This window comes from Thalia democratica, chromosome 7 (assembly GCF_965202585.1).
Source record: "Thalia democratica chromosome 7, ktThaDemo2.hap1.1, whole genome shotgun sequence".
NCBI classification, from domain to species: Eukaryota; Metazoa; Chordata; class Thaliacea; order Salpida; family Salpidae; genus Thalia; species Thalia democratica.
In genome coordinates this window covers 52,571,451-52,596,901 of record NC_139171.1, presented here as the reverse complement: position 1 = coordinate 52,596,901, position 25,451 = coordinate 52,571,451, and the positions used below count along the sequence as shown (strand labels likewise).

The following is a 25,451-nucleotide window of genomic DNA, read 5'->3' as shown; positions in this document are numbered from 1 at the left end:
GCACAGAAAAAGCAAATAAAAAATTATTACTGTATATAATTTTTGGTTTAATATATCTCAAGTATCGTAAAAACCCAAAAAAAATACTCAGAAAGATTAAGTCTGAGGTTTATTTTTGCAGAACCTTTTACCCCCATAACCATCGTTTAAGTTTCGGTGTTTTAAACTTCAAACTTTAAAAAGTTTTGAGCCCCTAAGTTAATTCTTCACCTTTGTAGAGAAAGTTCTATTTACGCGACATGACTAAAACACTTATATACCTCATCTCATATTTCTAAAAAACCTATTATTCATTTTTTGATATGTGATTTGAACTAGTTTTAGATATTATAAGTAAACATGTTTTACATACTGGTTTACATTTAGTGTTTCCTTTTATATCATTTTAGGAAGTCATAATACGCATTAATAGTAACGAAAAGTTATTAGAAACTTATTCAAGTTTATAACTTATTTAATGTACCAAAGTCGTTATTTAAAGCTCATAAAACTTTAATTTATTAGCTAATGGTGCTTCTAAATTGTTAATAGAAATGTAAAGTTAAAGTTGTAGTAATTCCTATCACTAAAATAATACACTTTTTTATACAGTATCCGGAATAAATAAAAGAGTTGAAAAATAAAGCTGATTTTGTTGTTTTTTGAGATCTTTTTACTTTAAAAATGACAAAAATTCCAAACTTAAAAAATATACTTTTTATGTCAATAAATCTTTTGTCTTATAACTTTTATAAAAACAATTAAAAATACGTTATTTTTTAATATATATTTACGTATACTATACTTAAAGGTAAGTCTGAGGCTCGAACTGAACTAAAAAGATTGCTGAGTAAGAAAAAAAAAAATTTCAAGATGTTTTTTTTAATTATCAAAACTTTACTTTTTATTAACTTTTGTTATGTTTTGGTTAGGTGGTTATGTATAACGATGTAAAAAAAAAAAAATCTTTAAAAAATGCTGATTCAGCTTTTTTTTTGCTCAGACAGTCAGACTGACCCTTAAAAATAGTTTCCTGTATATACTACTGATGGTAACTTTATTTTTCGTGAAAAAAGTTAAAAACAAGTTTTTGTTTTACTGACCTAATATTTACATAATACAATCAACTAGAATACACTATATATACTTGGTTTAATAATTTTAGTTATATGTGATTGTCTTACTTAACCTCACAACATTTTTACAGAATAAACAAAAACTTTGTTGTTTACTGCTACTTTTCATGTTTCAAAAAATACACACTGACTTAGTTATTAAAAAGGGGATTACTTTGTTGTAAAGGAATTGCAGAACACAATAGTTAGTGAAACCAAAAGCAGTTAATTATTAACAAATGTTAAAATGATGTCCTTAAAAACAATTTTTTTGACCAATTTCAGGAGACAGTCTTTTAATAACCTTCGTACCGTAAAAACTTCAAGAAGCATGTCTTGCAAGAGAGACTTAAACAACGAAACAGAGGGTGATGACTGTTTGTCTCATTACAACTATTTTTTCAATCCAAACTTGTTAAAGTAAGTACATTAGTTTTACTAAGAATTTATTAATTCTGTAATCTAAAAGATGTTTTTGATTAAACTTAATTAATAAAAGTACTTTTTGATAAAAAAAATTGTAGATTAATAAGTTGTTCCTAAAGCTTATACTAACTTGAACTATTTCGCTCACTAATTTCTACATACTCATTTATATTATCATTTATTATTATTACATAATCATTTAAAACTTGCTTAAGAATTTGATGCTGTTAAGTTTTCCAACAAAATTGGACTCTCAAGTTGGACAATATATTCCCCTTGAAAAGACTTTGTCTATTAGAAGATATTTATTATATAAGAGTTAATTACTAGAAGTAAATGAGAAGTTAACTATTACAAGTGTAATATCTATTAAAGAGCAATTATTGTTTCAATTTCTACCAAGTGGGCAATATGAGCAGGAACTTATTATGAAATTTGAAATTCAATATTTATAAATTCTAGTGAAAAATTAGCACTAGTCTTCTCATGTTTTACCATACTAAACTTAAACTTAAACATTGAAACTTTTTATTTGTGTATTTCTAGTTCTTGTCTCCAATGGGTGTCAATTTAATTGGTCATTTTACTGTTTTCCTATAAATGTTTAAGTGTCTATTACAAAGCACAATTACTACATAATTTAACGAACCAAAACTTAGCATTCTTCTCATTTTTCAACCTACTAAGTTTAAACTTGAAACGTTGAAACTTTTTATTTGTGTATTACTATTTCATAGTTTGTTTCATTATTTTTATAATAAAACAAATTTTTGGAATAATAATAAACACTAACTCATTTAATTGTTTAGTGCTATATATTTACAAAAACTGCAAACATATTCTTTTGATTCCAGTGCATTGTAATCTTTTTCTGTTATATTCAGGCAGCATATATGGTACCATTTGTTGCAGTTATGATAGCCTAACTGAAGATAAATGGTCTCAAGAATGATAAACAATAAATGGTCACCCGGTGGAGACGAGATTTATTGATACATGAATAAACATATTTCAACCTTCAAGTTAAAGTTTAATATGTTAAAATATGTGGGAAGACAAGTGCTGAGTTTTGGTTTGTTAAATAGTATAGTAATTATGCTTTATATTTGACACTTAACCATTTATAGGAAAACAGTAAAATGACCAACTAAAATTGCTTTCAAACTGCAAGTTCGTGCGCAATTCAATAAGTTTATTATTTAAAATTCATCATTTGTCATATAACATCCGTAATAAACCCAAAACATAGAATGTCCGTCATATAATCCATAATTTCTTCACTCACACTTAGAATTAAAGACTCATCTTCATCAGTCACTTCTTCGAGTGATGGATAATTTGCCTCTTTTAACTTGTCTACACTAGAGATGTAACTGTTCTTTATAATTTTTTAACACTTCACAACATTTTAATATGTTTATATTTTTCCCTTGCATAGATTCACTCAGGTTATTTATACGGTTGAAAATGCCATTTAAATAAGCTATTATTTGAATAAATTTCATTGACTGCATTTCTTTGACATGGTCATAGTCATGTTACTTAAGAAAAGCTTTGACTTTCTTGTCTTTTGCTTTGGTGGTTCTCTTCAGATCTCCACAAAATAAGAAATTTTCCTTTATGATACCATCATGCACATATCTCACTAATTCCATCAGCTGACTGCAATTTTCAACATCTGTTGTTTTGCCAACTTAAGAGAGATTTTTAATGGACTAGCTTTGATATCAGCAATAACTTGGTCCAAAATATCCAACCTTAAATCACTAATTCGACTCTAAATAACATTATTTGATAACTTGACTAATTCAAGCTTTTTTGAAGCTTCTTTTTCCAGAACAATTTTTCTCATTTGTAATACACATGGCTTTATCACATCACACCCACATTATTCATAAACTTGTAAAAAAACATTAGTTTTTAAAAAATACAATAACTTTAACAAGCTTTAGATTCAGGTAATGAAAGTAATGTTTTTTTTGTTAATCAACAGTTAAAATCAAAATAACAACTAAATTAGTATTGAGTCTGAAAGCTTTGTTTAAATTATGCAATTAGAGTATAAGCTAATGATGAAAACTTTAATTTTTTATATGATTTTGTTGCTTGTTAGCTTTAAAAATGCTATGTTATGTTTTGTTTAGTAAAATAACTTTAGGCTTACAGTTGCCCAAGTTAAAGAAAAATATCCTTATTAATCAAAATAATTGAAAAGCCATCTTGCACCCCCAAGGGGAGTGAAAACCCCTGGTTGGGAAACCCTGCTATAAATGTATTTTGGGCATAGAGGAGTAAGGACTTTTTTTAAATGTTGATCTTATTTTAAAGTTCTTTAACTAAGCTAGCAGTTGTTTTTTACCGTTCTATAAAATTCAAATTAGTTTTTGAGATATGAGGATACAGAGTGGAAAAGCTCAATGACAAAAGTAAAAAGGCAAACAAAAACTATTTCATTAAAATCTATCTTCTCCTACAGCTTTTAATCAATCTTTTTGGAACTTTCTGAATTTAATCCTAACTTAGTAAAAAGCATTTTTATTAAAGAACATATTTTTTATACTAAAAGTAAAATATTGTTTTTATTAAAAAAGTAAAAATAAAAAAGGTTATATATTAATTTTTATTATAAAACTTTTTAAAATGTTTTCAATAGGATTTTTTTTATTAATGCAAGGAACATTTCCTAATTTGAGGTAGTAGATTAAGAATGAAGTAGATGATAAACTTTTAGTATAGGTTAAAACTTCCAAGAAAATCAACAATTAAACATTTTTCTCCATAGCTTTGTATCAGAAACTTTTCACACAACTGGCATTATCTGAAAAGTTGATTTTTTTTTCTGTTAAAACTATCTTTTAGTATATAATTCTAGCTTTCAAATAAGGTCTTAAGTTAGTTTTTGTAAAAAAAGGTGTTGGATCCCCTATGCCCTTAAAAGGAATTTAAATTTAAAATAGTCTCTTAATTTGACAATGAATTTTTTTAGTTTGATGTCGTAATTAGTAAATAAATTTACTTGAAATTACTATTTGCTATTATTGAGTCCAGCAGTAATATTTATACAAGTTACCATAACTATATATGCAATGAATTGCACTGTATTCTGAAGTGTATATTACTATCAGCGCAATGTCCTAGAGAGTGCAAGCAACATATTACAAGTTAAGTATACAGCCTAGTCATTTAATTTAGGGCCTTGTAAAAACCTAAAATATTGTTAAAACAATTTTTATTAATATGCTTTTATAGTTGTTTGTCTTAACTAAACAAGATTGCTCAATTTAATAAATGTAAAGAGCTTATTTAGATAAAGATGTGCAAATTAAATATTTCATTTACAACCAGGTTTTGGTGGCAAAAAATTGCGACCATCATATATAAGCAACATTGTTACGTGCAGTTTACTATTTTATTATACTTAAAAAGGTCTCAATTTTTGCCACTGAAGCTGGTTGTAAACAAAATATCTAATTTGCACATTTTTAATTTACTTTAGTTAATATGCTTTTATAATTAACTACCTATTTTTGCCATTTCATTTTTTGCTAACAATTAGCTTCTTGCATTAGCAGAAATTTCCCATATACGTTGCAGAAAGTTAAAATTTATTTTTATCACGGTTCAGTATCTTTTGACCAGATAAATGCCAATAATCAATTAAATAGTTACCATCTTAAAAGTTTTTGTAAACAGAACATACCGAAAAAAAAACACAAATAAACTATGTTGTCATAGGCACTACTACTACTACTGTGCAAACTTTGAGAGACACAGTCTTAAACCAAAAGACACAATCTTGCTAAGCAACTTTAAATACTGATTTACCAATTTATTCAGCAATTAACAGTGCTAAGCAGCATATCCTAAAATATAACTTCAAAATTTATTCATAAACTTTACATATGATTTTTATTTTACTTCAAATTTTTTTCTTTTTTGAAGTTTCAGTTGGAATGCTGTTTTTTTATATCATGGGTATTGGTTTCACAGAAAAAGCTGGAATTAGATTTTGTTAAAATTAAATTTTGACTTCATCTGTCACTGTTGATCTTTACTTATGGTTATAATGTCACATGTACTTTATTCTTGTTATATTTATAATTCCGTTGTTATCTCTATAAAGTTCATATTTTTTTTCTGAAAAAAACTCATTACGCTAACTGAAAAATAATCATTATTATGAAAGTATATTATAAATAGTTTTATCTAAGTTTGTAAATCAATTATTAAACTTTTTAATTTTTGAAAACTTTATGTTGCTAATATATTTTAAGTGGACTATGTATTAGTGAAAATTCATAATAAAACTTTTATTATTTTATTAAAATAAATCAGTAGTATTTAGAATAAATCTTAAGTGCTTGTAGTTTAAAGTTTTTGTATTATAAACTGTAATATAATCAATTGCTTCTTAAAAATTTTACTTTCTAAACTTATTTAGGTTTATATAAATGTTACTTGATCAGTAAAATAAAAAACAAGCTGTAAAAATCTTTTAAAAGATGTTAAATATAATAAAACTTTTTTTATCAGGGACAAAGTAGCATTCATCACAGGTGGAGGATCAGGAATTGGATTTAGAATAACTGAACTTTTTATGAGGTTTATAATATTATATGATATATGAGCTCTATGAATTTATTCTCTCAAAAATTTATTTTACAAACTAAGTTTCGGTCTTAGTTTGTAAAATAAATTTTTGAGAGAATAAATTCATTATTTCTCCTCCAGTAGTTGAGATCTCTCTATTTGTTTTCTTAAAACCAAAACATATAATATGAGCTTTATAATAACTGATTTTTTTATGAGGTAAAATATTTTGAACTTAAACTAAACTAGTTACTCGTTTTTGTTTAGTTTTTATTACTTCCATAACTGAAGAATCATAAATTTGTCTAACTGTTTTTATAAAATAGTATGTTTTGCTGTTAAAATATGTTTAAGTAAACTAGTGATAGCATACTGTTAACAATGTATTAGGATACTGAGTCTGAACTTTTTGTAATCTTTTCAACACTAGAAACAATTAGTGCTGTAAAATATTTTTGCTTATTTTTATTACATAACGCATAACAACTGAAAGATAAAAAATGTTTTTTTAAAAGTAAATACTACGTAGTTTTATGTTTATTTATAATACATATTTTCAGCAATTTTATTCTTAGTATTTAATTTATACTAAAAAAAAAGATATTATAAAGTTTAGAGTTTGTACTATTTCATTGTATCCATAATAGTTTTTAATGGATACAGCTGTTAATAACAAAATAAATCATATAAATGTACTTCATATTTTAGTTTTTACTCAATTTCAAAACTTTTAAGAAAACTTATGATCATGTGTTTAAAAACTATTTTTGGTTTTTAATTTAGTAAAAATATTTAGTTATTTTTTAAGTTTTCTTGTTTGTCTTATATCTTACAATAATGTACTAAAATTGTTGTCTCGGGAATTTATGAAAACTATGAAGTTAAAATTGCTACAAACTCAACAAAAGTTGAGGCAGAACTAAACAAATATTTTAAAGTTGAGGCAGAATTAAATTTTTTTAGTACAAACGAATATAAAATAAGTATGTTGTTCAATACTTATCCAAATCGGTCTTCTTTTTACCATACTCTCATATACTAAAAGACAGTTTTTCTCGTGTTAGAGTTCAACGTTTTTCTAGGTTAATTTTACTACAAAAGCAAACAAAAGAAATATAAATTTTTAAATATAGTATTTATAGTGATTTCTTTCTATCTTTTTTAATAAATTAAAACGCAGGCACGGTTGTTCTTGTGTGATTGGCAGCAGGAACTTCGAGAGAGTCTCACAAGCGGCAGAAAAACTGTCGGCTGCCACTAGTGGGACCTGCATACCCGTTAAAATGGACGTCAGAAAAGTCGGTTTAGTTTAATTTGTATGTTAAGGTAGACGGAGTAATGCATCATGAAGTCGTAAGAGGTGCGGAGCAAAATTAACTATCTTAGACATTGTTTTCGTTCATTCTTACCTATTTCATTTCGAATGTTTTTAAATTTAAAAAATAACATTCAATAAAGTGCAGTTTCAAATACAAAATAAACATCACATTTAAAGCAGTTGCTCCGTGTTCATATAACGCCCACACCGCTAAATTCAAAATAATTTTCGAAAACTTAATTTTTTGCAACTATATATATGAATTAATAATTATTATTTTTGAGAATAAACAATTACTCAGTTTCACCGCAGAGCGGATTTTCAAATTGTAATTCTGTAGTAAAATAATAATGTTAAAAATGGCAAATAATTAAAAATTGGTTTGAGTTGAATTTATAAACAAAAAAAAAATATAATAATAAATAGATTAATAATTATATTGATGCAAAACAACCTTTAATTTAAAAGCTATCAAATTATAGTCTACAAACAATACAATTAAACCATAGTATACAGTGGGGTATTGATATCTAATGGATTTAAAAAGATAAAAACTTTTACAGAGTTAGAAGTTATGGAGTAGTAGATACATATTATTAAGCACACAGTTCTAATAATAAATTAATAATGTAATAATGTTCAAAATAAATTTCAAAATAAAACCAGGGAGTAAACATTAAAAATTTTTATGAAAGCATTGTTGTTGTTGTTGTTGTTAACACAGTTGTATTATGATGACAAAGAATAAAATGGCTTTTTGTGAAAAATATTAGATAAGCGAAAAATAGAATGAGGGTTAGATTTCAGATGTTAAATTTAAAAAATAAGATAAAAAATTAAATATATTTAGTTGAGAGATAATCAAAGAGAGTATAAACTACTAATAATCCAACTCAAAAAAAAAATATATATACTAATTCTCCAATAATTATGATTTACAACTGGAAATGGGTATATTATAAGGCATGCACAATTTATCTTATATCTTAATAAAATGTATTTAACTAATAAACAGACTTGAAAAAGAGAAAAAATAAAAATAAAATAGTTTTAACAGTTTAAGACTGAGAATGGGAATAATATTATAATACATGCACAAATAATAAAATATCTTAATAAAATTGATACCTATGTGAGATATAAATTATAAATATTCATTTAAGTAATGTGGGCATTGGGTTATCAGTTCGTTTCTCTTGTTTAAGGTTTTTCTTTTGTCTGCTAGGGCTATATGGAGTCTTTCTAGGTTACATAAAGTGCACATGTTAGTATGGTTTGTGATAGATTTTACTGATTCTACTATTTTCCATTCAATAGAGTATTTTATATGGTTACTGTGTAGATCCCATAGGTGATTTGCAAGTTGGGTACAATTTTTGGGTTTGCTTTTAAAAGCTTTTAACTATATATATATACATAAATTTTACCTAACATGTATTTGTTTAGCCTGAAGAAATTGAAAACGCAATGTCAATCACCCTTTCAAAGCTGAACAAGCTCGACATTCTTGTGAACTGTAAGTTTAAATGCTTATACAAAGTACAAAGCCACTCATTGCTTACAAGTTGTTGTTGACAGGCGCCGCGGGTAACTTCCTGAGCCCGGTGGACAACTTGTCGTACAACGCGTTCAAAACCGTCATGGAAATTGACACCATGGGCACATTCAACGCTTCAAAAGCAGCTTACACAGCTTACTTCAAAGTGAGTAAAAAATTTTAAAGTATTAAAAAAAAAACAAGTGGTTTAAAGCTCAAATTTAAGAAATATTATTTTTTTTTTCTAGAAGTTAATATGTTAATTTCAAATCGAACTACAGTGTTAGTAATGACTCTTGTGTTTTTTATATAAGAATAACTAAAAGAAAACTATTCCATGTTTCTATACTTTTGTGGAATAAACATCAAAGTAATGTGTTTGCCTATTTTTTATTCTATGGTTATAGTTTTCTTAGTTCAAAGAAGTAAAAAATAAAATGGCTTGCATTTCAAATAACTAATATCATTATCAGGAGATTTGGTGATGTTTTATAAACTATCTAAAAACAAAAGTAAACGCGCACAAAAGAGTTTCCACCAATTAGAATATACCTAATTGTAAACGGTTTTCTTTTAAATTCAATGAAGTTGTATATTTTGCTGAATCGTTCTATATTTTATTTCTATGTTGTAGGAGAACGGAGGAAACATAATAAACATAACTGCAACTCTTCATTACAAGGGACAAGTGATGCAGTGCCACGCTGGAAGCGCTAAAGCCGCTATCGGTATTTGTTTTATTATTTTTATATAAATATTTATAAATAAAATAGACTTTATTTTTTGTTTGATTTTTCTTGTTAAGAACATTATTTTTTCTAGCTAAATACAAGCTATGTTTTATAGTTAAATTTTTTACTTTTCTATACTAAGATCTTGTTAAGTTTATAAACATGTTGCTTCTAAGAAAAATATAAAAGAATAATGTAGTTTAAGTTTAATATAAAGTATAAAAAAATAAGATTCTTTTTACGTATATAAGTACTACACTAAGTACTAAATCTGTTGTGAAAAAATAGTAATTTCTTACAAAAATTTAAATTTATATAACCATTTCCCATAACTGATCATGACTGGGTAAAAAATGACTAAACAAATAAAGTGTCATAAAATAAACAAGTTGGCATTAAAAGGTATGTAATTTATTTCAATATGATTTCTTAACTGAATTTGGGTTTTGCTGAACTTTCAAATGGTGTGAAAAAACCCAATTTAAAAGTTGACCATTCGTAGGTTTCTTTGTAATTTTAACCTTAATTTTGCTTAACTAGAAGTTTTTTACAATACAATATTTCTCCATAAATTCCCCAAACTTATAATTGATAAAGTTTTTATTTATCTTTTTCAGAACAGTTTAAAATCTATAATTGTTTTTTTTAGAAATTAAAAGCGCACTGTTATTTTTTGCTTCTTTAAATCACGACCACCTTAATTTCTCCAGACTTGTTGTTTCAAGGTTTTTCAATTGATAAAAAAAAACTTATTGTTTCAGACGGAATGACGAAGCACATGGCTGTTGAGTGGGGCGGCAGCAAACACGTGCGAGTCAACGGGGTGGCACCGGGTCCAATTGGTGGCACCGTTGGTATGAACAAGTTAGGTTGGTTGTTAAAATATATGTACTTACATGTTGGTATGAACAAGTTAGGTTGGTTGTTGCGTTATGTAGAAAGTATAAGAAATTTTGAGAAATATATGTATTTATATGAATACTGTTCAATAAATGACAACAAATTTTGATATGAACAAATTAGGTTTGTTGTTGAAATGTAAAATATTTTGAGAATTATGCGTACTTAATTACTTTTTTTCAATAAATGCCAACAAATGTTGATATGAAAAAATTAGGTCGATTGGTTTGTCCTTGAAAGTTAAAAAAAAATGTATAAACTTATACGAAAAATTTCGGTCAGTTACTTATTAAAGCTTAATTAGTATAAATAAGCTCGGTTGTTTGTTCTGTTATAACAAAGTTATTTTGAAAAAATATATATACATACATACTTAAAAGAATAATGTCAATTACTTGGTAGCAATAAATTATGCTGCCACAAGGTCAGGAAAATCAGGAAAAGTCAAGAAAAACTAAAAAAAAAGAAAAAAGTCAGAAAAAATGAGGGTTTTTTGAAAAAATGTTAGGACAAAACTTGAAAAAACTTCATATTTTAAATGTTTAGATTTTCAATTTTTTTTATTTTCCAAAGCCTTCAAATGGTTAAAAATTGATTAAAAATTTTCTTTAAGTCAGACTAAAATTGCGAAATTTTCCTAGAAATTTACAAAATTACTCATCTTCCACCAATGCCTTCATCTGGTAAAAATTAGTAAAATATCATTTATAAAACTGCAAAGTTTTTCTATTAAAATATGAGACAGATACCCTACTTGAACAAGCAGTTTTTGTATGCTTTTTAGTATTGATGATCTGTGGCAAGGACACAACTATAACGAAACTGTGATGTATACACAAAAGTTTATCTTGCAGAATTTTAGAATCAAAGTATTTTTTGTTTAAGTAAAAAAACTAAGTTCTTTATAATTAACCTCTAAGTTTAGTATTTTATATTACAAGTTTATAAGTATACTTTACCTCTTTATAATTTTTTAAAGTTGTTGAAAAATAAGTTACAAGAGAGGGATATGCCATGGTCAAGTTTACTTATTAGTAATCTTTTGTAGAATAACTGTAATTTTTAAAATAAATAAGAGTAAATTTTTTTGTTACAAATTTTATACTAATTGATAAAAGGAAATATAAGATTGAAAGATTTATATAGTTTCAAGTGTTTGATTATGTATTTTAGAATAAGTTTAAATTAATAGTTTAATTTAGAAAACTCAGAAAATTTAAATAAAACGTCAGGAAATGTCAGGAATTTTTTCTCAGCTAGATCTGTGGTAACCCTGTAAGTTGGTTGTTGCATAGGTTATATGCTGAGAAAAGTGGTATTTTGTTTTGTAAAATTTAGTATTGTTGATTGTACTTTACCTGTACTTAAACCAAATGGTCTTAGTTGTTTTCACACCTGCGCAATGAATTAGTAAAAATAAAACTTACTAGTAAATTAATGGCTATACAAGTTACTTACATGCTTATGACCTATTTTACTTAAATTCAGTATTTGTCAAATACTTAACCAAGAATTGATTTGAAAAAGTAGTCACCATAGCTTTTGAAATAGTTGTTTATCTTAATTATGAAAAAGTAAATGCTCTAGAATAAACTTAAATACAAAAAATAAAAACACGTATGAAATCTTAATTATAATAAAAATATGTTGAATGCACAGTTCATCAAATTTTATATGTTCAAATGTTTGCAAAGTCATCCTTGAGCTTTTTAACAACACTGAATATATTCTAACCAAAGTTGAAAAGCGAATGCACAGATTCTGTATAGAACATTATTTAAAAAAATAATTTGTTAAACTAGAGTACTTAAAGTTAAACCAAGGTTATAATATTTACTACTCACACTATAACTAAAAGATTTAAATTAATTGAATTTTATTAAATTTTAGTTTATTCTAAACGCTACAAAATGCAAGGGTACTTGCAAATGGGCACTCGAAACCCGAGTTTTTATCAACTATAGTTTTCGTGCAAACCTTACAAAGAAAATGGTCGCACGGAAAATGACACACATTTTGAAGTTTGGAATTTAAGAGTTTGATTTGTCGTGCACCCCGTTAAATTGTATTAAAACATGAAAAAATAATTTTGAAACATGTACAGTATACTATTTTTTTTACTTCCAAAATGTAAGAAAATAATCTATCTGGGACATTTTCTAGTCCAGGGTTTCCCAAACTTGTTTTCATAATCGCCCATTTGGCAGGACCTTAAAAAATAGTTGCCCCCCTATACTAGTTTTTGCCCACATGCACATTTGCACAAGAGTTTTCCTTGCTTATTCATGTCTAAATTGGGGTGCCGAATACAAACTGAGATCACTAAATATCATACTACGTATAGAGTGTGTTTATAGTATATAGTTAGAGCTAATATAAGTATCAATAGTACTAAAAGCTAAGCTGCAAAAGTTAAATTTCAAAAGTTAATAAACTAAGCGCAGCTTGCACAACGATAATACACGCAATTTATTGATTAAGTTATAATAAATAGTCATGGTTTATAGCTTATTAACTATATGTAAAAGCCATGCAAATTGGTATAAGTTGTAAATATATATAAAAAAATTTGATCTTGAAACTGCTTTTATTTTGTTTACTAAAAAAATAGTTGCACAAGCTAAAGTTTTTGTTTGTACGTGATGGTCATAAGGGGTCGGGAATAATAAGAAGGTTTAAGTAATAAGGTTAATAAGAAGGTTTAAATAATAAGGTTTAATAAGAAGGTTTAAATAAGAAGGTTTAAGGTATAAACTGTATGTCTATTTCTATATAAAAATTTTAATATATGTATTAGATTTTTGAAATAAGAAAATCTATACAGCCATATGAAACGTAATTTTTTAAAATTAATTTTCGAGGGAAAATTAAAATTTTACAAAAATATATTTTTTTTTTCTTTATTTCTTAAACTATTGAACTCAAAATTTTAGAAAATGTGTCTTGCATTATATGAAAGAATTCTACTGAAACAATTAAATAAAAAAGAAAAATTTAGCACTTATTGATCAAATAAAAAGTTTTTTTTATAAAATATAAATATTGATTTAAAAAGCCCTACAATGCAATTACTTAAAGTTTAGTTAAGATCTTATACCAAGAAACTTAGAGAAAAAATGTTTGAAACTGTAAGAGAAGATACTAATTTAATGAAATAGTTTTTCTTCTCCTCCCTAAGTTTTCCCCTCCATAAAGAATCTATTGATTTCTCTCATTGTTAGCTAAATTAAAGATCATTACATGAGATCACGATATAAAAAAGCTCCTTATTCCCTAATGCTCTTAACTTTAATAAGTAATTTTAATAACTGTGAGTATGTACTTTAAAATTTTATTCCGACAAAACATTTTTTTTTTGTTACTTTTTGATACAACATGTATTTCTTTTGAGTAAATTTTAAATAGTGCGGTTAAGTATCGAGCTTCTAATAGATACTTACTAATTTGCCATGTAAAACCCATTGTTTTTTTATAGTTTCCGTAAAATTTGAAAAAGAAGTGTTTTAAAAAATATTTTTTTTGATAGTTTCTGAAAAGTTATGTATTATTTTGTTCCTTAAAAATGTGAGTTTATTTCTTCTCATTGATTTTTAGTTAAGGGCATAAGGAGGTAGAAATTTTAATTTGTAAATTCCAACATTTTTGCTTATTTTAAAGCTTAATTTATGAACTATTAGTCAGCTTTAATAGAGTATAAAAATTGAAATTTTCTTTTCATATATAGAAAATTTGTAAAAAGTTTCTGATACAAACATATTGGCCGAGATTTTCTATGTCAATTTTCTCGGAAATTTAATAACTCACTAAAAAATTTTCTCCTTATTTTTTGAGCTAGGTATATAAATTTTAAAAAAGCTTTCCCTAATAAGACTATAAATGTTATTTTTTTCAGTATTGATAAATAAAGATTTAGAAGAAACAGAAAAAAGTAGGTGGTTCTTTTTAATAAAATTGTTCTATCTTAAAATTTGAAAGTTTAAAAGGTTTAAATATTAGTAATGGGCTTACTTTGAAAACTTGTATAAAAAACATGGTTAAAAAACGAAGTAGAGGATAAGTTTTTAGTGGTACAACCTCTTTATGAGCTTTTAGTTTGTTCCTTCTGTTAAGGAACCTGTTAAGATCAATGACTTAAATCGCTTATATCTCAAAGGTTACCTTCAGTTTTGTTAAACGGTTAAAAATATTTAATAGCCTAGGTACAAAACTTTATTAAATTAACTTAATTTAAATAGTTCTACAATATAAGTTCAATTTGTAAAAAAACAAAGTGGACCCTATATGCCCTTAACCAAAAGGTATTATGGGCACTGCAATTTATTTACCTAAAATTTAAATTTATTATTCTACTGCAATTTAATTTAACTAAATGAAATCAAAAAATGCACTGTCAAATTAAGTTTTTAAATAAAATAGTATTATAATTGAAAACATAAAAGTTGCAACAGAAAAAGTAAATAAAGAACATTAATGTAAGCTATAGAAGCTATAAATGAAAAGCATTTAACTTTATTTAAAACTTTTATTCGAAGTCAATATTTTTTTGCTTTACCAAAAAGTTAATTTTAAAGAGACAAACAAGTTAGTTTTGCTCACCCAATAAAAAAAATACCGAATAACAATTCATTTTTACCTCAAAAACAGCGCTACAAAGTGTTTATACATAAAAGAATGTAGGTATACAACATTCACACAATATTTTAATTCGAATTTATTCTAAACGCCTAAGAACACCAAAATGTTCAAGTAGAATCGCCTACCTACGATTCTTTCTTTTGTTGTTATTTTTCTTTTTCTTCTTGTTTTTTTTCTTGTTTTCCGTTTGCGATGAAACACCCAGATCGTCTAAAATTTCATCAACCGTGTAATCCGCGTAACTTGGTTGGTAAATATCGTCCGTTATTGGCTTTGTGATGCCCAGCAGCGATTCGTAAAAAATTGTCAGCCTTCAGCACGCCTCTTTAAACTGTGATAAGGCATTACAGGTTGCGTCATACATTATGGCACAGGCATTGATAACTGCTGATGGAGCTTTGACATCTGAAGATTGAGTTTTGTCATCTAATGATGAAGCCTTAACATCAGCTGCTGGTAGACTTTTATCATTTGATTGAGAAGGTTTGCCATCTTTTGGTGGAGTTTTGTCCTCTATAGATGGTTTTTTTCCAACTTTTGATTGATCTTTGTCTCCTTTTGATAAAGTTTTGTCACCTTCTGATGGATTTTGGACTTCTGCCGGTGATGAAGTTTTCTTTTTATTCCTTCTCTTATTTACTCTTGATTTTATTTTGTCATCTGCAGAGCATGAAGTTTTTTCATCTGCTGGAGCTTTGCCTTCGTCCGACGACGCAGTTTTCTTACCAGCCGAAGGTGTTTTGCTTTCATCTGATGCTGAATGTTTCTCCTCAACTGAAGTTTTGTCACCTTTTGAGGCTTCCTCCTTGCGACACACCGGGCAGTGGAAATCCTCGTCCTCGAAAAACATCTTCTCGCAGCAGTCCCTGCAGCAGAAGTGGTGCTTGCAAGGCAGCCGGCAGACCTCCGTCTCCTTCCTGTACTTTTCCTCGCACGCCGCGCACTCCTTCGCTCCCACGTGACCTCTTATCTGCCCGGTGAACTTGAACGCCAGCTTCTTCACCTTCTTCATCGTTTCTTGCTCCTCGCGCTGTGCCTCCGCCCTTGCGTCGATCGAGGCTCGCAGTTCTTCGTAAGTGGCGCAGTCGGTCTCGAAGCCTTCCAGGTCGACGAGGCAGTCGGTTTCCAAAAACTTTTCCATCTTTTCGTTGGTCACCTTGCCGAAGCCGGACTTGACTCTTTTGAGGATTTCATCCTCGACCGGGTGAATGGCGCACAGCAGTTTGAAGTTCGTCTCGCCGATGCTCACCTTCTTGACGAAGCTCGTCACTTCGCTCAGCCGCATGAAGTCCCTCAGCGAATCAGAGTAGCTCAGGCCGGTCACGTGGAAAATCAACTTCTCGCTGAACTTCACCTTGACCGAGTGGACCTTCAGGTACGGCTCGTGCTCCATGATGAACTCGATCATTTCCCTCCTCACGCACTCGTACTTTTCCCTCAGCTCGTCCACTTCCCGCGAGTACTTGGCGTTGACGGAGTGGGAGATGCGTAAGAGGTACTGGGCGTACGACTTCAAAACGCCTCGGAACGATTTCTTCACACTGCTGAACTCCAACTGTTCCGCTTGGGGGAGGATGTGAAAGTTTTCACCGAACAATGTTGAGTACAATCCCATGCTTTGTGTTTAGTTATATGTTTTTTCTGTGAAAGATTTAGTTATGAGAGAGTACTAAAAAATATAGGTATAATGAGAATTATAAGAGTTAAAATTTTGACTGTAGTAGCAAAATAATCTTAACTGAGGTTGTGTTCCCTTCTTTAGGTTCAATATAGGATGCATCCTACCCATAACGCCATTAAAACCTCACAAAGGTCGTGGATTACATATTTGATCCATTCATAATTAAACACTAACTTATTTAATTAGTATATTATAAAACTAGGTGCTATTTCAGTCTACTTTATATGAATCAGACAGTACAATCTGGGCAATGTATTTATTACAAAAAAGAACCACAGAATACTATTATAAAAACATTGTTTCAAAACATAGGTTAGATTTATAAATCACTTTAAAACTTTAACTAATGAGAATTATAAAATAAAGAACTCGAAAAAAATTTTTTTTAATATGTTTTATGCAATAACTCTTATATTTAAACCATAGACATACAGTTATAGATAATAGGACTATTTATAACTTCAAGCAAGATCTCAATACCAACTCTATATTGTAATAAAAACTGTAAATAAAAAAATAGTCTATTAACATGCTTAGCTGCACAACAGTCTTCAGCTTATTATGTTTACTAACTCCACATGTGCAAATAAAATGCAGCAGTTTCATTGCAGTTAGTAAATTTTTGAAAATATTACAGCAGGTGAAATAAGTGAACTTACTATCTAAAACCCTTTATATATTATTTCATGAAACTAGAAGTAACTTCTCTATGTTTGTGAGATACCTGTGAATAGTAAAAATTCAATATTACGTTGATAGCAAAAAAAAAAAAGAGCTCAAACTTTTATTGCTGTTACTTATAGCTCTCTTGATTTAAATTAATTCCTTTTGCTACAATACAGTCTAACTTCAAGATAGTTATAATTTAATTCATGATGAATTATTATGATATTGTATTTTATTTCTGTAGTTAGTATTTATAAATATATTTAAGTTATTTTAAATACTTTTAATTAGTTTTATTTAATTGCACATAAATACAATAAAGGATTAAATTTTTATAGCTGTTACATTTAAGGGTTACCAGTTGCCACTCTTTTAGTCAAAAAAAAAACTGTCTTAGATAACCAAAAACTGTTTTGTATCATCTAACTTTCAAAAAAAGATTTTTTTTAAACCAATAAAAATAAACACTTTTAGCAAAATTGGTTGTAAAAATTTTAATATTTTAACTAAATATTCAAAATATAGAAAAAAATATCCTAAGTTTTTTTTTCTTAAAAATATCTCAAGTTTTATTTTAAAAAACCAAAACTATCCCAAATCAATCTGAATAAAAAAAAAATCCTGAGTCATCCTTAGATTTTACAAATTTTCCGAGTTATCCTGAGTGTCCTAAGTACCAAGAGTGTGTGGCTCTTGTTAGCTTTGTTAGCTACAACTATTTTAATTTAATGCATTCAATTTACAAAACAATCAACTCCATTAATTTAATGCCTTTAATTTACAAAACAATCAATTCCACATAGTTCTGATGTTATATGGTGGAGTAATATATCATTTTGTTTCATTTTCTCAGTTAATATTTTTGAATAGTTATCAGCTTTTTTTATACTTTTCTTTTGTATTAATAGTGTAGTGGGCGTTATTTTAATTTGAAAAATTTGGTGTTCATTAATTCATATCTACTAACTGTAGAAATTTATACTGAGTTATCTACAATTTTGGTAGAATCTTTTAGAACATGATTATTTTAAAATTAATAAAATAAATTGTGGCAAAACACTAAATATTGAAAAAAGTATATAAAACTATTTTTAAACCAGACTCTCTATTTAACTCTTTTTATTTGTTAAACTCAATTTTTTTTTGTTACTACTGTTTACTTTGTATCTACTATTTATAACTGACATGTCACCAAGCAAAAAATATTTTTTTTTTTTTTGTATTTTTTCATTATTTCTGTGGAAACCTTGTTAAAATCAAATAGTTTTACCTCTTGAGTTATTGAAGCAAAAGCCAGGATGACCAAAAAGTTTCCATGAAATTAGCCTGAATCATCTCAAGTATGTAAAAAAAATACATACCAAGAGTTTAAAATTTAAATAACTTTATTAATCAAGCTTGAAAACCTAACATTATATCTAAAAGTATGTATCTAAAAAAATATTTCAAAAGTCTTAAAATTTAGCCTGAAGTATAGGAAAAAAATTCAAACTAGTTCAAGGAGGTGGCAACCCTGATATCAAAGATATGAAAAAAAAACTTTAATAAACCAAGTATTTATGAAATTATACAATTACTTTTATAAAACCTAAATTGAGATTTTTTTTAATTTAGTAAATTTTACTCAGAATTTAGAAGTATGGTACTTGACTTTTTTATGTATACTAATTGTTATTTCGTGTTTTTTTCATAAAAGTCCGTTTTACTTAACTTTAAAAATAAATTAAAGTCTGTGCTCAAAATTATAATATAAAATAATCACCCCTACAAAGAATCATAAAACTATAGGTTGTAAAAATTAAGCTTATTATATTAGGAAATCAATAAAAACAATTTATGACTGTTGGAAAATATTAGTGAAAATTTTTATAACTTACAAAGGTATTAGTGTTTTCATAAGAAATATTTTTTATACTCAGTAAAATGGATTTACAGTAAATTAGTTTTTGTTCAAAATTTAGTACTTCTTTAAGAATTAACCTGATTCTATATTTAGAATGCAATTAATGATTTACCTTAATACAAAACAAAAACATTTATACGGTTCTAAAAACCATTAAATATTGCTTATTGCTAAATTATTTGCCTTGAAATATTAAAATTGTAACCCATTCAGGGTTGCCACAAAACCTTGAATCCTGGAGTTTGACAATTTAGGCTAAAAATACCTGGAAAAACATAAAAATTGAAAAATTTTGAAAAAAAAAACCTGGAAAAACATAAAAATTGAGAAATAAAAAAAAAAAACTGGAAAAAGCTGGAATTTTAAAAGTTTTATATGGTAAGTAGTAAAATTTTTATTTGAAAAAAAAAATCTTCTATATAGATAAAATATTTTTGTCATCAATAAAAATTATTATTTATTTAAAACAAATTTCAAGTATCCTTACAGTATCTTTTAAATGTTGTTATACTACCTAACCCAGTTTTTAACCTTAAATTTAATTTTCAACTAAAAATAAAGCCAAAAACGTGTACTTTTAAAATTTTGGAAGAAACTTGTCAAAAACCAGTGGCAACCCTGTAAATTACAAAAGTTCATTTTCTGACTCAATCTATATTTTGAAATTTTTTTCACATCTACTTCTATTTTATCAGTTTTTTTCACTATTAATCAGACTTGAATACCTAAAAAAATTCAAAGTCTTAAAACTTACCTGAAGTATAGGAATTCTACTTAGTTATAATATGTACGGTATTTTTATTTTAATATACTAAATATTATATTTTGATTTTTTTTCACAAAAGTCTTCTTAGTCTTAAAAAGAATTTCAAATACTTTCACCAAAGAATTATTTAGAATTATAAACCCCTACAAAGCAACCTTAAAATCTTAAGTTGTAAAACTTTATCAATTAAAACAAATTTATTACTGTTAAAAAACATTTAACTAAGAAAATTTTTATACTCATTGGTTAAGATATTTTTTTAAACAATAAAAAAAAATGGATACATAGAAAGTTAGATTTTAGTGTTTAAAATCTACTACTTCTTAAAAAATTAATCTGATTAAAAAAAAAAAATTCTATTGGGCTTTCATGTTTGCTAAATAAAACGCTAAATTACAACTAGGAAATAAGACTATTCAAGATACAATAATTCTAAGTTTTGTAAACAATCTTATGTCAAGAATTTGGAAGAACACAATGAAGAAAAGAGTTAATACAAGTTGCAATAAAATAGAAATTATGTAAATATTTACATGGTATCTTCTTATTTATTTAAAACTATTCTTACAATCTTTTTTATTTTAAATGTTAATTTGCATTAATTAGAGAAGTAAAGATTTAAAATTTAAAGGTAGTGAAAAAAAGATAATAAAATCAAAATTCCTAATTTGGATTTAGAAAACTTTAAGTCAGAAAAAATGTAAGAAATTTCCAAATATTTTAACCTAGTTTGTATGCCTTAGAATATTATGAAAACTTTAAATATGGAAGTAACTTAAATATTCATTAAACTATTAATGAACACTTGAAGAAATGAGGTATATCTTAAAGATAATGTATTTAAACAGTTATAAGTTACTATTACTAAGTAGATTTTATAAGATTAATTGAAAGACAATTTTATATAAAACTAAATTTGCTTATGAAAGCTACTTGGTTATTTACACAACTTACCTTTATATTTTGGCAATTTTAAGATTATTCAAATATTGAGCACTAAATATATAGTCATGCAAAACTTTCTTATCTAAGTTTGACTAAATGTGATTTTCAATAACTTACTTGATTAAAAAATTTCTATCCTTAGAAATAACAATTCTTTTTAAAGTAAGATATTGTTACTTATTTAATGAACAAAAAGAAACTAAGAAAATACTAGGTTTCTAAAATGGCTCTTATATAATGAATATTATTCAAAAATTAATAGTAAACTCCAAGTACCAGGGAGGGACATTTAAAATAAAATATTGTTAAAGAAAAACTCCCAATGTTTAAAGAATTAGTATAATTTTATTGAATACTTTACTAAAAGCATCAAATATTGATAGGTCATAATACTTTCTTAGGTAGAAAGTGTATGCTACATTAAAAAAAAAACTCATACTCAGTTAAATATATTTCAAATATATTTCAGAAACTCTGTTGAATTAAAAGTTTTTTTAAAACTGAAACTAGTGGATGAAGATGGCTCAACATCCTAAAATTCAGTTTGGTCTGTTTGACTATCTGAGGGCAAATTTTCCTTCCAGATTTTATAAAGTATATTTCTGTTGTAGTTGGACTGACTTTCCATAGGGTAAGAGCTCAAGATATGCAGCAGACATATTATTATGTGTTGGACTACTTGGCTTAGACTGCTACTCATAATCTAATCTAACTTGGGTAAATACTACCTTGTAAATACTGGGCAAAACAAATGAACTATGACCCTTCTAATGCAAAGAAAAAATTTAGACAGTAATATCACAAAACCTATACTATATAAATTTAGGTTTCGAAATTCACTGTAGATTGAATGAGAACCTTAACAATTAAGTTGAGCTTAAATGAGATGTAAATAAAAAAGCTTATGAATTAAAATGATAAAAAAAAATATTTAAACTAGAGAGACTTTTAAAAAACTAAATAAACAATGAAAAAATATAAGTTTTATTACTGTAACTAAATCATAAGGTTAAACTTATCTGTAAGAAGTTTTGACTCCAATGCCTGACTTTAAGTTTTGATGAGAAATATATACTCTCCGTTACGCATAGTTACACTTAAAACATTTCATCAGCATCCATTTAATTGATATTTAAACTGCATTAAAATTGCATCAGAAATGCTGGTTAAGTTATTATACATAACTCGGTTTTCAATAAACTAATTAGCAAATGAAAGTTGCAATTTAACCTGTGAAAATTGAATTATCATTGTTCAAAATTATTTTTAGAAAGAAATAAATCATAAAAAAAGAGAATGAGTCAAACAAATTTTGTCTTTTTAAGTAGTCTTAATCAAAAAAATATGTTTTAGTTTGCACAATTAAAGCACTATAAAAAAGTGTTTTTTACTTTATAGTGTAAAATTACAATTTAATATAACTTTCTGATTATTTTTGCTGTACACACTCAGAAAATTAGATTCAAAATTGTTAATACTTAATACTACTATTCAGGATTGCTAAAAGTAAATAACCCACAACACTGAATTTTAATATACTTTTGTTTGTTTCAACTCAAAATGTTGTGCTCAAGTATTTTTTATTAATCAAATGGATTAGCATTGGAAACTCTGCTACTATAGCATAACTTAACATTTTAAGAGTTTAGATTTTGACTGTAATTTTTTTTTTCTTTTTTTTTCATTTGTAGCTCATTATAGTTTTAATTAAGTTGGGTATGCAACTCGATGACCAAGAGGTCTTTTTGCGTATCCAGGTCCTTGAACCAAAAAAATTTGATTAATTTTCCGTTTTTGTTCAATAAACCACTATAAATATCTCAAACACTGATAAAATTGTTTAATTAGTTTTAAATTACTTCCTTCTTACAAAAAAGTTATGTTTAGTTTTTTATGATTTATCTCATTTTACTTGCAAAAGTTTCTGAATAAACTTTAAATATATACCTGCTTTAACACTGAGTTTAACTTTATGCGCATTTTTTACAAACGCAAAACTTAACACTTCCACAATTATGCTAAATTTAAATGCTCAATACAATACAAATTCCAGGTGGAAAGTCGGAGTACGCTGAAGAGTGGAAGAAACGGATCCCGGTTCCGAGGTGGGGACTGAAGACCGAGATAGCGGAGAGCTGCTTGTACCTGGCCAGTGACGTCAGCAGTTACGTAACCGGTCACGTGATGGTGGTGGACGGCGGCGATTGGCTGAGCAACCCCAACTTCATTCCAAAGTTGTAAAGTGATTTGATGTTTTTTTCAAGTTGGTTCTTAACGCACCGTGTCGACCTAATTTTAGCTATTGGTCACAATGACATGATATGTGCTGTTAGGACGCTATTTTTAATTAGATTTAACACGTCTAAAGCTTTTCAAAAATGTAAACTTTATTAAAATGCTAAATTGTTTTTATCGTAATTGCTAGAACTTTAGACATTTTTAAATGTATCTTTTAACTTGTTTGTTTTATCTTTATGTAATTTCAAACGTTTTCAAGGTTTAAAACCTAGATAATATTTTAATGTTGATTTAAATATATCTGTTCAAAATTTAATAATTTTCAAAGTAAGTTATGTTTTGCTAAATTTTTTCTAAACTAATTTTCAGACATTAATATCTTCATTACTATTTTAGAAATTAAAAAAGGATACATTATTTAATCTACAATATTTATTAATATGATTAGTCAGCAATTATTTTCATTACTTTTTTGGTTTATATTACTGTAAATTACAATTAATGTTTTCTGTGTTCTAGCAATAGTTATAATCATAAGAACTTTTATGTTTACAATATTATTCTATGTTTTAAAGATATGTGTACTTAGTTTAGATGTGTTATATATAGTAATAGAAAAGTGTACTTAGTTTTATGATGGTTTTTAACATGTTTAATAACAGTGCTAATAAAACTTTGATTTAAACAAACTAAAAACGATTAAGTTGTTTTTAGTTGTATTTATCAAGTTTATTAGTTGTTTATTAAGTGTATTCAACTAACTTTGATATAAAAGGAAAAATAGTCCCGCTTAAATTAGTATACTAATAGGTTTATTTTTTAATAAACAAGCAAATCAATATACTTTGAAACTTTTAAATTGTTAAAATTAATTGAAAATTATAATATTTTTGCTTATTACTTTAAATAAAAATAATTTAAGCTGCTGAAAAATCAAAAGTTTCAAGTTTTGTCAGGAGTTACAACAAATTAACAAACCGTTCACAAAAAAATGTTTTTTAGGTAAACGCACCATAGAACTTGAACAGTAAATTAAGTATGTTTTTAGATACAATAATTTTGTTTTACAGAATTTTTTAGATTTTATTAGGTTCAATTTTCCCCAATTTTTAGAAGCTTGCTAACACGTTTTCAAGCTTTAATTTAGCTGTTATAAAAACATATTTGACCAGAGTGTTTTAGAAAAAACAGTTTTTCAAAAAAATATGGAGTTTAGAATTCTTGTGCGATTTACATAAAATACATGTTAAACAAATTTCGCGGTTCTTCAACATTCATTTTTTATATGTCCGGTCCGCAAAAAAGTTTTATTCTGTTCAAGCGACTTCTTATTTTTTGTGTCTTCATTATCAGTTATCCTGTTACTTGCTTCAACCTCAACTGAGCTGACTTCTGTTTCACTTTTTCCCGTCTTTTTGTTAATCGCACCAATGAAAACACTCAGTTCTTCATTGCTTTATATAAAAAGAAGCTGGCTTCTACATGTTATTTATCTTTACATGTTAAATTATTTTTTTTCCGGTAAATAGTCGACTAGAAAATATATTCAATTCTCATATAGGTAACAAACAAATAAGAAATTGTAAACTGAAATTTAAATTTTTAAGTTGTCGGGATCTAGCCGAATATCTTTTTAGAAGAAAAAGATCAGTTTCTCCCAAATCCTAGTTTGTGGATCCGGTAGATCACTAGTTTGAATAGTTTTGCTTATTATTACTTTTAAAGTTGAAAAAGTTTAAATTTGTGCTATTTTACACTTTGGCGCAGCAAATAGATATATTTATTTAATAAAACAATAATAAATAGCTTACTTAATTTAATAAAATAACAAAAAAAAATCTATAATAAATCAACAAAAAGTATTGATTTAAAAAAACAAACTTATTATTACGTCAGCCGACGATTTATGGCGAAAAATAAATAGTTAAAATCTTTATAAAATATCATTGACATTGAAAACAAAATGGATCTGAACAAAATAATTGACTCGGCTTTAAAAGAAATTAAGGACGAAAAAGCCA

General features: G+C 26.7%; 1 protein-coding gene across 2 annotated transcripts; it reads left to right on the top strand.

The window, feature by feature from the left end:
• Window positions 1–1,253: 1,253 nt before the first annotated feature.
• Window positions 1,254–23,945, top strand: LOC145840245 (peroxisomal 2,4-dienoyl-CoA reductase [(3E)-enoyl-CoA-producing]-like). Of its 2 annotated transcripts, XM_082947437.1 has the most exons (9): window positions 1,254–1,299; window positions 1,380–1,514; window positions 6,054–6,122; window positions 7,291–7,408; window positions 8,875–8,944; window positions 9,007–9,131; window positions 9,600–9,693; window positions 10,458–10,565; window positions 23,246–23,945. In XM_082947437.1, the coding sequence occupies exons 2-9, from the start codon at window positions 1,426–1,428 to the stop codon at window positions 23,431–23,433; spliced, it is 861 nt and encodes a 286-aa protein (XP_082803563.1). In that variant the 5' UTR covers window positions 1,254–1,299; window positions 1,380–1,425; the 3' UTR covers window positions 23,434–23,945. The 2 variants fall into 2 exon arrangements, with proteins under 2 accessions (XP_082803563.1, XP_082803562.1); XM_082947436.1 differs by lacking the exon at window positions 1,254–1,299 and having other exon boundaries at window positions 1,331–1,514.
• The last annotated feature ends 1,506 nt before the right edge of the window (window positions 23,946–25,451 follow it).